This window comes from Macrosteles quadrilineatus, unplaced genomic scaffold (assembly GCF_028750875.1).
Source record: "Macrosteles quadrilineatus isolate MER2022 unplaced genomic scaffold, UCM_ALF_1.0 Scaffold_6__1_contigs__length_79288215, whole genome shotgun sequence".
Taxonomy (NCBI): Eukaryota; Metazoa; Arthropoda; class Insecta; order Hemiptera; family Cicadellidae; genus Macrosteles; species Macrosteles quadrilineatus.
In genome coordinates this window covers 34513809-34529026 of record NW_026542599.1, presented here as the reverse complement: position 1 = coordinate 34529026, position 15218 = coordinate 34513809, and the positions used below count along the sequence as shown (strand labels likewise).

Here is a 15218-nt window from a genome sequence, read left to right as displayed (position 1 = left end):
CGTCTGCAACCTTTCATCAGGTGAGTTAGCTGTGTCCTCTCCATCCTATATATTTATTTAATCCAAGCTATATGCTTTTTCCTAAAAACATAACAAAAAAATTTTTGTCACACTGAGTACCAATCACCCTGTATATTTCACATCTATACTTTTCTTGGCTCTTGGAGTATTTTATAAAAAATATAATATGTGGTGGACATGTATAAACAAAGTTTATTTTGAAACAATTTTCAAACAACACTTATTTTACAACAATACAATAAGTGGGATTAGGATCCACAAGGGTGTCCACAAAATTGACTTCTAAAACCCCCTTGATTTCTGTGTTTCCAGCTGGTACTTAGATGATTTCCGTCAGATATTTCCCGCCTCTAGATTTATGTAAGAAAATAATAAACCTTCTAAAAGTTATCACCGAGTTCTCACTCAAACTTGAAAAAGAAATTCACAATTTTTTAAGGTCATATTTGCACATTATTTTCATGTCGATTAGGGTCAATGACCTAGAGGCTAAGTACAGTTCACCTTGTGATTAGCAATGTGCTACGGGATGTAATGCTATGAGATTAGAAAAAGTTCCTTTTCTAATCCCACAGTTTACTAGATATTTCCTAAAAATTCAAAAAAGTCATTTTTGTGGCCAAGTTGAAAGTTCTGCTTGAGAGATTTGGTACAATAAGACAGATTACGGAAGGGGTGGCACCAGCCCCACACTCTGGTTACCTCAAGCATCAAAAGTTCTATTTTGTGGTCCTGAGGAAGGGGACACTTCCGGGTCATCTTCAGCCTCCTGTAATAAGTCTCACTTATTGTATTGTTACGCAATGTTGAACAACTAGAATCACCATGTTAAACGGACTTCTCAACAGTATAGCTCAATTTAAAAAATAATCAACTTACTACGGTCAGTGTTCTCTTAAGAGTTTTAGTGGCCTTAATTGAACCTTAACAAAAACCCAAGAACAAACAATGGTTGAGGACTCAACGCTTATTTAGACTTCTAAAAAGCTGGGTTACTCTTCTAGGAAATACGGCAACAAGCCAAACCAACAATCCAACAGGTTAATAATTGCTAAAATTAGTAAAAGAGAGCTACAGGCAAATACAACACTTTTTTTTAGAAAAAGTAGGAGTTAAGAAGCTTTTTAATACAACTTACTGCTCATTCCATACCTATTTTTTAGGTTTTTATTTTAGCATTCAAGAAGTAATGTTATTGTCTGGTAGCAACCACTGTGTTACTGTATTTTAGGCATCAAGCATTATTTGGTTAGTGTTTGACAGATATTGAACTCACCTCTGTCGCGTATAAAATGTCTAGGATTTTGTTTAATACAGGTAGATCCCCCTCTTGTTCTTGACACAGGACTTCTATGGCTCGCAGTTTGCCAAAGTAGAAGTCACGTTCCTTTTCCAATCCTTCTACAGTGATACTTAGGTCAACCATCTAAACAAACCACCGTGTTTGTAGGTTAACACAACAAATAACAGAAACAAATTCAAATATATTAAACAACATTTGTTTGGTTAGAATATTAATTTGATAAAGTTAAATATCGATATCAGTCCATCTTTACAGATAGTAAGGTATATTGAACTCCACCTATATTCTCTACCTTTTGATTGAGCTCCTCAATCTTGCCCATGTCTCCTCTACCGTGAGGTTGTTGTCTGGTTGCGGTTCCCACTCTGTTTGGCTGTTGAGGTTTGGGCACTGAAAACACAAGATAAATGATAAAACCACATACACCAACAATCAAGTCAACAACAGCAAACTGCTTCTTCTTGACAAACAAATCTTAATTCGTACAACCCTTATCCGTCAAACAATTTGTATCCAAGCAAATCGCTTAAAGTTAAGAATCCTATGGCCAAATTACTAGTCTTCTTTCTGCAATCACTTTTTGTGTGATAAAATCTTGAAATTGCATTTGATACATGAATAAAATTACCATGCATTCATTTTCCTATATTACGAACGAAAGTTCTTTTCATTATAATAAGAATAAGAACATGCTATTTATAAAAAAATTAATACATCTTAATTATATATTGATAAAATGCAAAGTGGGATTATGTACCAAGTGATAAGGACCTGAGTGGAAAACAATTCCTCTTGTCTGATCAAAAATAAGTGAAGTTCCATGTACAAAATAGCCCAAGAAGCTTGTTTGCCAGATGAGGTTTTGCAAACTTATCTATAGGCTTATAAATTTGTTAGAATACCGTGATTCAAATGTAAGCATTTATATGGCTAATTTCTCATATGAAACCGGTTACCATTTATTCAATTCTGTTCAAGTTAATGAAATTGCAATATTATTCATTTACAGTAAGTTCAAAGCATTTAAGGATGAGCATAATAAAAAGATAATGATTTATGAAACAATTTTATAGTTTGGGAATTTCTTTTATCTACTCTAATCTATTGTTAAACTATGAGTTTAATCAACTGATGTAACATTCATAATCAAACATGAAAGTTTATTTTTGGTGCAATATTTTTTTGTGATAAGGATGAAATGATAAAGATATCTTCAGTGTTTTGTAACACTTCACTATGTAACCTACTGCAATGAAATCTTCCCATTAACAATGTAATACTTAAAACCCAGTAGAATAGTTAAATTCAATTTTCATTTGGTTTAAAAAATATATGAGTGTAATTATCTAAAAAATAATAATTAACTCAGAATGCTTGAACTAATTTTATTCATAATAATATAAAATAATTTTGTAAATTTGTAAAATTAACAATAATTGTAAAATTTGAATACAATGTGATATTTGCTAAATTACGAGCTAAAGCCAAAACCAGCAACATGTTAAAAACTTGTCTCTGTTGGAAAATGCAAAGGCAGGTGTTCAGGCTAGCAAAAAACAATGCATGGTCTTCTTACAAAATAATAATTAAAAAGCTCATGTTTAAATGAGAAGTGATATGGGAACCAAAATAGGATTAGTGTTGATAATATATTCGGATAACGCATCATTATACTGTTTGGATGTAGAACAGAAACATCTTGAATCTTGTATAAAAATATTGCAAATAAATCAACAGCTATTAACAATAATGTGGACAACTCTTCATTTAACTCTGACCCAGTGTTTAAGGGCTACAAATTCTAAGTGATGCCTTTACAACTTAACTTATATTAATTTATAACCTTATATTTGGTATTTTGAAATAATTTTGGGCATCAAAAAACATACCCAAAAGTAATAGGCCTGAATGCGGGCATAAATTAATAAATAATAAGATAATAAAAATACAAAACTTAAATCTGAATAAAAGAAACTAATAATCACCAGCTCGCCCAACAGGTTTTGAGTGGGTTGTTAAATCAGACTTTACTACGGGCTTTTTCACCGCGTGAAAGGTGCCACTGGGGGTGGGGCATTGTTGCGTGGTGCAGTGCTGCCCCCATTACCCATTTGTTCCCCGTTTCTGAGAGCATAAGCGTCATACTCTTGGCCATTATAGTTGGCATCGAAAAACTTTTTGAACCACTGCAAAAAACTCAAAATTGTCCTGGAATCGGCCTTTCACAAGTTTGTCTATTGGAACGATCTGAAATAAGCAAAAACATAAAATAAAAAGTCATGCGGGAAACGTGTAGTCAGCCAACAAGCTCTATCTAAGGGTGCAGACAATGTTACGGTACATCTAAACATACATCACATCTGTTGACCAAATCTTCCACTCGTTAGTTCAATAATTCCAAATAAATAAGGTACAAAGAAATTCGAAAGCGATACATTTAGTCAATAGCAGCAATTTATGAGACAATATATTCTTCCTACTGTACTCAACAGCTGTTAAGAACAAAACTCAAATCAAGACGTTTTAGTAGAATTTCAGTAGAAGCAGTGTTGTCAAAGTTCAGCCGAAATCCACAAGTGTGTGAAGTTGACATTGTAATGCCGAAACGGCTGTAATGCAAGTTAGAACTGTTAAGGAATTCAAAGCCTAATTTCAATTATTCTACAGCTCAGGGGCTAAAAACATGGATTATACATTTTTAATCCATGGTTAAAAACTCCCAGGACAAGTATCAGAAAATACTGTTAAGTGGATGTAAAAGAGTGTGGAAGATTGGTTCAACAAGCGACATTCACCCCGCTTTGTGTATCGCCTTGACAGGCGCACGAGGTGGAGGGGGGGCAGTAAATCCTGGCAGATCCGGTCCCCCCACTCCCCAGTGGGATGCCACCTCTAGTCTCTAGAGCATCATACTCCCCTGCCATCGTAGTTGGCGTCAAACAGCTTCTTAAACCACTGAAGGAACTCAAAATTATCCTGAAATCTTCCTTTTATAAGTTTATCAACGGGTATTACCTGTAAAGACCAATATATTTTCTTAATATGGAAAACTCTATTTATTAAGACATAGCAGGTTTATAAAAAAATTTTCTTGCATATGATCATTGATCTTACAATATTTCACGTTGCTCCTGCAGAACAGTGAATTGGTAAACAATGTATTTCAGATGGAAGTCTCAGTGATACTAGCTATCCAAAAAACATTAAGACCAGTGATACGCTTCTTTAGTTTTCTATTTTTTCTTACCACAGTTACTAGTTAGGCCTACTAATAATTTTGGCTACAACAAAATCGATATTGATACCAAAATTGAAGTCAAAATTGAGAATACTAATTGATAAAAAAAGCTTAAAGATACAGAAATTACATGTTTCCTGTAATTGCACAGTGAACAAAGTAATTGAGTACACCTATGAGATATGTTGTGTGGTTAAAATGTGTAAAAGCGTAATGACCAGTAGTACATCAATAGACCTACTTAGCTTCTGTGGTACCAGGTTGATCTATATGAGAAAACAACTAGAAACTAGAGCACTAGATCCCTTAATTTGTAGGCTATAAGGTTCGCCACAGATCTTGACAGATGGATTGGCGAGCGTTGGGATGGGCGCGGGGAGGAGTGCGGGTTCTTTCCTGAAAAAAATTGGTTTCCTACAACTACTGCCTGTGTAAAAATAGTGTATACTCGAGTTTACGGTATCATACCCACACCTCCGAAACGGCTCGTTCAATTTTGACGAGGACCCTATCAAATTTAAGAAAATATTGTCAAATGTTATATTACATTAAAGTTTCAAATTTGTACACAGTTTGTAAAATTTATGTCACAAAAAAGCAAAAAAATTGGTGGATGAATTAAAAAGAATATTACAGAAATGGATGAGTTTAACAAAGCAGTTGTTAGGAGAACTGTACATAACTTCTATGTATCTGACAAATGTGTCCCGACAGTTGAGAAGTTGCGATTGAGACTGTTCGAAGCCATCAATTTCATAGGCTCCAACACAAGTTTGGGACAAATTTTGAAAGATCTGTGGAGAAACACTAGGAATAACAGAAAAAGCCTAATTGAAAGAGAAGATATAAGAAACAACGGGATACATTTTATTAGGCAAATGAGGCAATTTAGAAGGGAGGCCGACCAATAGTGTACACAGACGAGACGTATGTGGTAACCAATCACGCTACTTATGGCAGGATAGTACAAATGGTGGACTTCATGTTCCAGTTGGTAATGGAGACCGTCTAATCATCGTACACGCAGGTTGAGGAGATTGTTTTATACCGAACACATTTCTCCAGTGGAAAGCCAGCCAACGTACAGGGGACTACCAAAAAAACATGAACAGCTTTAACTGTGGGTTCAAGTAAAACTGTTGCCAAATTTGAAACCAAGATCGGTAATTATTATTGATAATGCCTGTTATAACAATGTGACACTGGATAAAATCCCCACTAAAAGTTCCCTAAATGCGGACATGCAGGCATGTTGACTCAACACAACATAGGCTACATTTCCCACCAAAAATGTTTAAGGCAGAGCTTTTCAACCAAATCCAGCAAAATAAACCACCAACAAAATACAGTCTAGACGAAATCTTAGAGGGGAATAACAGTGGTCATACGGTTCTTCGTCTGCCTCCGTATCACCCTGACCTGAATGCCTTCGAACTCATCTGGTCTTAGGTCAAGGGACGTAGCTGAACGCAACAGTCAGTTAAATATGAACAGTATTATGAGATTAGTTGAAACGAAGGTTTCTGAAATCGGTGCAGTGAGTGGGAAAAGTGCTGCAGTCACATGAAAAATATTGAAGATCAGTATTTTGAGAGAGAACAATCAATTTATGAGTTCTATGATACTGTTATTGTTGATTTATGAGAAAGTGACAGTGAGGACAGTGAAGGTGCAGATCAACCATCTGAAGGAGAAGAGATGGACCTTTCTGGGATAGAGGAATTGTAAATTTGAAGTCTGGAAATTGTAGTAGGCCTAAGTAATGACCATATTGTTATTACAAACATTGTTATTTTACTTGTTAATTTTTTACTGCATGCCCGTTTTTCAGAATGAGACATTACTGTACGTACTAATACTTGAGTTGTATTAAATTGGGCTCGAACGCACCTATATGTACTCCAAACATAACATTTTTACTGATTTTTCTGTATAATATTTGGCTATATTACAATACCAATTTCAAACAAATTATGTTAGCTTTAGGGCAGTCATCACTTTATAACATCCAAATCCGAAAAATATATAAATGTATGGCATCATTAATTTAAATTTATTCATGATGAGTAATGTTTAATCGTTATAAAACCTTACAATAGTATAGGCTACACGCTTCTCTGAGCCGTAGTCAGCACAACGTCGAGTCCATTAAGGAAATAAAATTCAATCAAGGAATTCAATGTTCAATGGAGGAATAAAAATAATTGAAAATAATTGTTTTATTTAAATTCATTTTTAAATTTCAAGTAATTTGTTGTAAATTTTGACTCAACTCAGCAACTGGTAAAACACACTTTTGGAATAAATTAATATGTGAAAATTAGCCGATTTACTCAAAATTTTACATAAAAATGCTCAAAATTTCAAGATTAACCTCAATATCACAATTATTTTCAACTATTTTTATTCATTAAGAGAATTATTTTATGCTATTGGATTCCTTACTGAGTGCAACCGAGTGGCACTAATGAGGGTTGAGCCGCCCTAATGGTGGACAATAGGTGGCTTTAGGACCCGACCCTTCCCACTGGTCCGATAGCTTGTCAAAAACTTGTAGGATGGCTAGTAGTGCCGATTCATCGTTCAAGATCTATAGCAACCCTTATAGCAGGGCATAATAAAAATAAATTCAACTACAGACATTCAACTAATTCATATAATTTTAGCAACTATGGCTGTGGTTTGCTAGACGCGTAATAGATACACTGCAACCAAGTTGTGATGGAACGCAGCAGCTTCTAGTATTAGTTTCAAAGACTGCGTAAGATAACCATCGTTAAGGTGGTGTTGTACGGAGTTGAAACAGGAGGATAAGTTCATGTGAGATATTGTTAGCGGCTGCTTTATTGTTATTTGACAATTATGATGAGATTGATAAGAAGAGTTGTAAGTTTTGTTCCAAATTGAACAAAAGAGAAAGTGAGGGGGTGTAGGCCTACACATTATTTGTTTGTAGGCTAGACAGTGCTAGACAGCTAGTGCTAGACAGTAAAGTCAAGTTCTACGAATACTTCCGACTATCTACTTTTGTAGTATGGATGGTTCAACTTCCACAAAATCCGAGAGCAGACAGTCCAAGCTGCAGCAAATATTCTGTATGTATTAGTTACACGTTCCTTTGATTCACAGTCTAGGAAACCGCATGGATGATACTTCATAAGACAATTAGTGTGCTATCTGCTATTGATTGGATACTCATACACAGCCCAGCGCCCAGCCCAACGTCTACCAAACCACTGCATTCAGAAAAAATTGTAGTGGAGACTTGATAATTTCCTAAACTGTTTTAAAATGTGTAGTGAAACGGCCATTTGAGGCATTATAACTTCATACCTTCTTGACCAGCATCGTACGTGTTATTAAATTGTCTGAAAGCACAAAAAAAGTCAAATAACACTTATGGGCCTAATAATAGGTATATTTACACTTATACTGTTTACTCACAAGACAGATACATATAAAAGATGGTAAGTGGTAAGTGCTAAGTGGTACCACTTACCACTTAAACCATCTTTTATGTATTAACCGTCTAGTGGGTAAACAGTATAAGTGTAAATATATTGTTATAAGTGTTATTTGACATATCTTTTGTGCTTTCATTAGTTCAACAAAAATACCTTTAAAGTTGGTCTTAAGTTAGCTTAATAAAACTACCAGTGGCTTAAACTCACTTTGTTGTATTCATCTTAATCTGGTCTGGAATATAAATCACATCTTGAATCGGCTCAAAAAACAAAGTCAAAATATTATATCAGTTTACCAGAATTTCTAATTTTTAAATTGTTTAGTAATAAGATTAATAAGGCCAAAACTACCATTCTACTCACTTTGTCCACTGCCATTTTCTTAAATGCTGCTTGAAGGATTTTGAAGTTTTGAATATACTCGTGTTCCAAATTTGTCCTGAATTTGACTCGTTTCAGTGGAACACTTCCTATTAGAAACAAACATTTCAATATAGGTTGGGTTTATGTTTGTCAACATTTTGCATAATGTTGCAACCATTTTACAAATACAAATTGTTCATCAAGTAATCTGACCATTTACTTTCTCAACAATTTAATCTTTGTAGCAGTGTACCTACTGTGTTTCAAAATAGGTGTAGGCGTACAGATGACAGATTAATGTAAACCATAAAATAACCTTTATAAAACAGTGAGAATATTTTTTTATAATAATCCAACAGAAGGAGAACATGTCAAGAGTTAAAAACTTCTCTTTAGTCTTCCTATTGCCCCCTTAAACAAGAGGGTCAGTGGCGTCACTGGTGTCTATCGTCTGAATAGCGGAGTGGTTATAGTGCTGCCACAAAACTGAAGGTTGCTGTTTGATTCAATTCTGGACCCAAATGTTATTGATCATTGGGCTATCAAAGTGATACTGTCTAACATAAGATCGAGGTTGGATAGTAACAAGACCAGGATTTGGACCAATCCCTCAACAAATTTTCAAACGCCATTGGCAAAGAAAGCACAAGAATAAGAGGATTATGATTGAATAAAATCATTGTCTGATAGTAAATTAAATCAAGATAACAACTAGGAATTCCGGCTATAGCTTAAATCTGGACATACAATGGATTCCAATTTACCACTCCACCACTCCAATTTTATTGAAATTTAAAAAATGAATATCCTAAACAAACCTTGGAACAGCATATCCATGAACTGGCAGTACGCAGCTCCTGTACAGAGCTCTTCAATCTTGGCAAACTGTGATTGTAGACAATCGTTGACCCAAGCCAACATGTCATGGCGACTCAAGTTGTCTGTTGTCACATTTGTAGAATATACGTTGACGGCCATTTTACAAATCTGAAATAATTTACCTATTATGATAGTGTTTAAATGTTTCTGTATAAACCCCGGTGAAAAAGTCCTACAGCCAGTACAGTACAGTTAAATTGAAACAACGGTTTTTCACAGGCATAATATATTTAAGTTAACCTAAGTCATTGACACCAGAATAAGTAGGTATGCTTTTCCTATCACCATTGCATGGAAATGATAACATTGCCAAATTGCCACACATGTAAACAGTACATGAAATAGCTCATTTCAGCTTTACTCAGTCAGCTGATTTCACTGTTGGTATTTCTATAAAACACTAACATCCGGTAAGCAAATTTTAATTTAGGCCTAACCTAAAAAAACAAACTAGGCCTAACCTCAATGACATTTATAAACAACTAATAAGTTAAGCTGTATGTTTGTGATGTAAATTTCCTGTCGGCGAAACTTGGACGGTAACGTAGGAAATTACGCCACCTTAACGATAAATAAAAGGAATCACACGAGTCGGGTTGCGGGGATTTTCCCAGGAGACAATAGTGATTAGGATATCCTTAAATTTGATAGTCTCTGTTATCAGAGCTCGGAACAAACCTAGCAGGTTACCAGACACCACACTTTTAATCACCACTCTAGTCAGGGGAGTTTGTGGGGAATCGATAATTCTGCCGGAAATCTGTGGGCAATAACTACCTGACTTTAACTACTAACTACTAACTAATTTTATCCGTAACCATTAGGCGCATAGTAACGCTTCAATATACTAAATTGTTTGATTTATTGGTTTCAATGGAGTCTTATATAAACACCCGTTCCCGTAGTCCGATCATGCTGGTTCGCCAACTAGTTCGAATAAATGTAGGTTTACACGTTTATACAAAATTTCATCTAAATCGGATCATTTTTGATCGAGTTATCGTGCTAACGGACACTAGGCCTATATATATATATATATATATATATATATATATATATATATATATATGAATTTGGACAGGTGGTGTTTTTGGCCTCTAGGGACCTCAAAACAAAAAGGTAAATCAGTCCTGGGTCCAGGTCTTACCATGAGTACTACAGTAATAGCTTATTCCCTGTATGGGAAATTCGCTAAAAACACTTAAATAAGTTTAAAATGAACAAAACACGTCTACGAAGGTCGCACGATCAGAAACCGCTATTGCCACAATCGCGCATGACGACTATGACTGTGGGAATTGATGATATCCACACGGCCGCGGGAGAAGACTCATGATTTTGCCGTGATCATGGAAGACAAAGATAAAATGTCTACACGACGGCAGGAGATGATCATGATTTTGCCGCAATCACGCAAGACGACGATGGCATTTCTAAGACAGCAGGAGTCGATGATGATGTCTACACGGCAGCAGAAAACAGAATTTTTCCGCAATCGCAGAAGACCACACCCGTCAAAAGACGCCGGATTACTGGAGTGCCGCAGAACAGGATTAAGAGGGTCTATTTACTAAGAGGAAATATAGTAAACAAAAATAATGTCAAAAACCAATGATGAGCAGTTAATTAGGCCTAGTTGACAAATTTGTGCCCGTTTTATGGGCGGAGGGTAAATTTTCAATTTTTAGGGACAAACAAGGTCATAGGCTAGCCTATGTTAGCAGCCAAGTTGTTTCCTACTTAAGTGCCTATCAGCTAGAAATAAGCCTCATCTTAGCATTGTTGTAAACTTTTCATATTGTTTGTTAATTTAGATTTGTGTTGTTCTATCTATGAAATAAAAAACCTAACTTATTTGGATTTTTTTCTAGCTGTCACTGATGTCTAGACATTAACCCTAGATCTGGCGCTGGTCGATTATCGACCAAGACGACATGGGTCGGGTTTTTCTATTATTAAAATATGAAAACCGTTTTAAATCTCAATGAATCTTATACCATTAGAAAGATAAGATTCTGGGGATTCATTTTTATGTATAGAACATTAAGTTATTGAGCGAGTATTATATAGCAAGAAACATAGTTTAAAATACCCCGCTGCAGCAAACCTGCAGACTAAGCGAATTTCCATTTGCCTGATTTGATTTTCAATTTAATCTATGAATAACTTTGGGTTTAACGATTACCAAGGATTGCTGCTACAGGGAGGGTAAAAAAGCGTGTTTTTAGTAGGCTATATTAATAGGCTAGCTTAGTATAAAAGAAATAGATTTGCTGAGTTTGATCAAAATATATAGGTACATAAACTTAAGCAAACTACCCTACCTACAACAGTTTCATATTTTGTTGTGGTGTTTCCGGACCAATTGATTGACAAATAAATAAAAGGTTAAAATACCTGCTTGTCGCCTTGTGGTCCAAGTATTGTCCTAGTGGATTATGTACATTTCGGCGCGAGCGCCATCGTCGGATCCATATAAGAACTGTTTACACTAAACTTCCCTGAAGAGGTGCGTAAGATGTTCACAACACAAAACACATATAAAAACCGGTCGACCGTTAATTAACATTTTTTACTCTTGCTACGCGTGCACGGGCAGGATATGGAGGCGCGCCAGACGTGTGTCGAGACTCGACTGAAGACGGTAGTTGGTCGTGATCTGACCTTTGTCCTGGTGACGTAGCTAGTGCAGCATTGTTTCGGCTATTATTCATTTGAATTAAGGTTTCAAAAAGAATGTTGGATTGCAGGGTGTTTTTGTCGTTTAACAGGTTGTTTGTTTCAATTTTAGAGGCTCTGTAAATTTCGAATTGTTCCAATGCCGTCATTGTTCGGCCTTTTTGGCAAATATGTAAAGGCTGCAAATTTGTTGTTATATCAGTATAACTATGGTTACTGGCTACCAAATGGTCGGCGAAATTTGATTTTTGAACGATGGTTTTCTTTAAACCTCTTTACAAAGGGCCTTCCAGTTTGGCCAATGTAAAACTTATCACAGTCATTACAGGTTATTTTATAAACTCCTGTTTTTTGACAAAAATCCTGTGGTGTATTTTTTACGGAAAGGAGATTTTGGAGTTTGTTCGATGTTTTGAAGGCTACAATTTTACCATGCTTTTTCATCTGGTTTTTCAGTGTATGGGAGAGGTTGGTTCCAAATTCAACTGATACATACTCCATTCGCTCTTTATTGTTATCAGTGCTAGTAATGGCTTTTTTCTTGATTATTTGTTTATTGGTTAAACTATCGATCAATTTAGGGCTGTATCCATTTGAGACGGCGATGTATTTAATTATGTTTATCTCTTTTTCATAATCATCGGGGTTTAGGGGGACGGTGAGCATTCTATGAATGAAACTATTGTATGCTGCTATCTTGTGTTGGAAGGGGTGATGGGAAGTTTCATGAATGGTGGTATCAGTGGCTGTAGGTTTCCTGTAGATGCTGAATACAATCTTATCTTTTGTTTTTGTAGAGAACGTACAGCGCTGAGACAGACCTCTGGAGAAAGCTTAGAATATTATGGAAAGAACGATACCTAACTCGATCCAGTTCAATCTGATTCAGTCAGTCATAGAGCCTTCGCCGTAAACGATGTCTGCGTGTCGAAAAATCGACAAGTAACACTACACAAAGTGTGCTGCTTGTCGAATTTTCGTCAAGTAACACTGGGAGGGTTAAAGGGCTGGTTGATGATCCAGAAGAAGTAGGTAGTGATACTGATGTAAATTATCAGCCAAATTCCCAGCTATGGTTAGGCTATGCATTCTTAGTTAACGCTAAATGTACGAAATCTGTTTTTCACCCATAACTTATTTATTTTCAAATTTACTTCCTAATATTATTATATTTTTGTATAATCCTTATAAAATTTAGAACAAAGTGGCTAGGCCTATTTTAAAATATTTGTAAACCTATAAATTATAAAAATTTATTGAGCGCAAACATAAATTTTTTTCATTTAGGCTATTTTATAATTTTTGAGAAATGTTAACCCCACAAAAATTGTTGAAATTTTTTTTGTAATGTTTTATAACTTAGGTAACATTGAAGCCCATAATTTCCCACACAAAATGATATACAAAACAGTATACTTTACATTGTTTATAAGTTTCTCAGATAGACCTACATTTTAATAAACCCCTGCAATTGCGCAATAAATGGGCGGACATTAATACCATTAACTTAGGCCTACTATGGACACTTGGAGAGTTAACTTACTGTATTTCATATAGCCTATTGCCCATTAAGGTTGTAATTCCTTTCTAAAGGGAACTTTCCATAAACCTACTTAATGTTAAAAAGACCTCAGCTGTAGGCTACTTATTTGTAGGCTATGTTATTCTTACAATATTTATTACCTTATTAAAATCAGGTGTGAAGTTATTTGTTTGTAGCCTATTAGCCTAACTAACTGTAGGCTACCTACTCTGTTTTGTTTATTTCAGCCTAAATTAATAAATCAATAGTTTTTTGTTTTATTAATACTGATGAGTCAGACAGGGTAAAGACCGTGGGTAACAGCTAGTTATTCAGTAGCTTAGGTAGGTTAGGCCTATCTGATGATGTAAAAAATTGCTAACTTACGGGTTCCCATTGTACCCTCTGGGGAATAATTCCCCCTAAATTTTACTTCCAATCACCCTACACATGTCAAGACTGGTCTAGCCATTATTCAGGAAAGGTGGCACACAATAATGATAACCAAATCTTAGGTAACTTACCAAAATCTTAACAAAGTAAATAAGTTATTATAAAAACGATAACGATTATGGAAAAGAACTTTTAACACTTTTAACGGTTTCCCAGTTAATGTAAGCAAGCCAAATAAATAAATATGACAGGCTACAAAACACAAATTGCACATAGGGCCTATTAGGCTAAGTTGAATCATGGTCAACGGGCCGAGTCCGAGGTCAACATCCTAATCCAGTACCGGTTGAAAAGATCTTCTGTTAAGAATTATACTACTTAACCGATAGCATGTTTACAAAATACAACTAATATCATAAATTTTTAAAAAGTTCTAAAAGCTATAGCAATATTTATTTAAATATTTAGACTTCCTTACCTAGTGAATTGTCTAACTGGCACAATGAACGATAGATGATGAATTCCAAAGACCACGACAAGACAGAGACCACAGTTCATAGAGAAGAAGAAGAAAAAAGACAGAGACAGACAAGAAGGATAAGCAAATAAAATTACTGTTACTGTAGTTTTATAATGTCTTATTCAACGACCAAAGTCAAAGATAAAACATACTTTTCAAGTAGGAGTCTGTGAGTTCTTTGAAGAGCACACTGCTAACAACAAAGATAGACACCAAAATGAACCCACTTTACACCATACACACACACATATACACATCTAACACAATAATGACCCAAAAAAAAGAAGATGACGATTCCCTAGTCTCTACGACTACGGTGAAGAGGGCCAAATTAAAAGGTAAAAAGGTGTACTTCTAGGGGAGTATGTTTTATCTATTATAATACTCCCTTTAGTACAGGCAAAATAGATTAAAATTCACCAACAAAACAAAAAAAATGAGTTAAGAGATGAAACTTTGGTATTAACTTCGTTTTACTAATAGAAATCAAGATCCAATGAGTCCCCAAGAGTCCCGATGGGGGGACCTGGTTTTAAGGGGACAGGGAGGGGGCATTTTGATATAATTAATGATTCACGATTTGAGGTCATTTAGGAAGTAGTTTTCAAGGTTTGTATAAACGGTGAATCGATAGGAACCATATTCTATGGAGGTGGTCAATGGAACCACCTCCATAAGAGATTTATTATATTAGTACTGTACATATTATTTTGTTGTTCGTCGTGTAGAATATAATGGAAGAGTATCCAGGGTTAATGTCCATCTATATCTATACAAACCATGTATTGTCTACACAGAGAGGTTGTGGCGGGTAAAATGGCAAACCTACATTGGCA

At 35.3% G+C, this 15218-nt stretch overlaps 1 protein-coding gene across 1 annotated transcript; it reads right to left on the bottom strand.

Moving 5' to 3' along the window:
• Positions 1–724: 724 nt before the first annotated feature.
• LOC128997453 (microtubule-associated protein RP/EB family member 1-like) lies at positions 725–14103 on the bottom strand. Its single transcript, XM_054423091.1, is given in 9 exon segments — positions 725–790; positions 1298–1447; positions 1617–1714; positions 3310–3418; positions 4120–4239; positions 4241–4339; positions 8390–8496; positions 9208–9376; positions 13994–14103. Coding segments are annotated over 8 exon segments (909 nt in total). The 5' UTR covers positions 9368–9376; positions 13994–14103.
• Positions 14104–15218: the final 1115 nt, after the last annotated feature.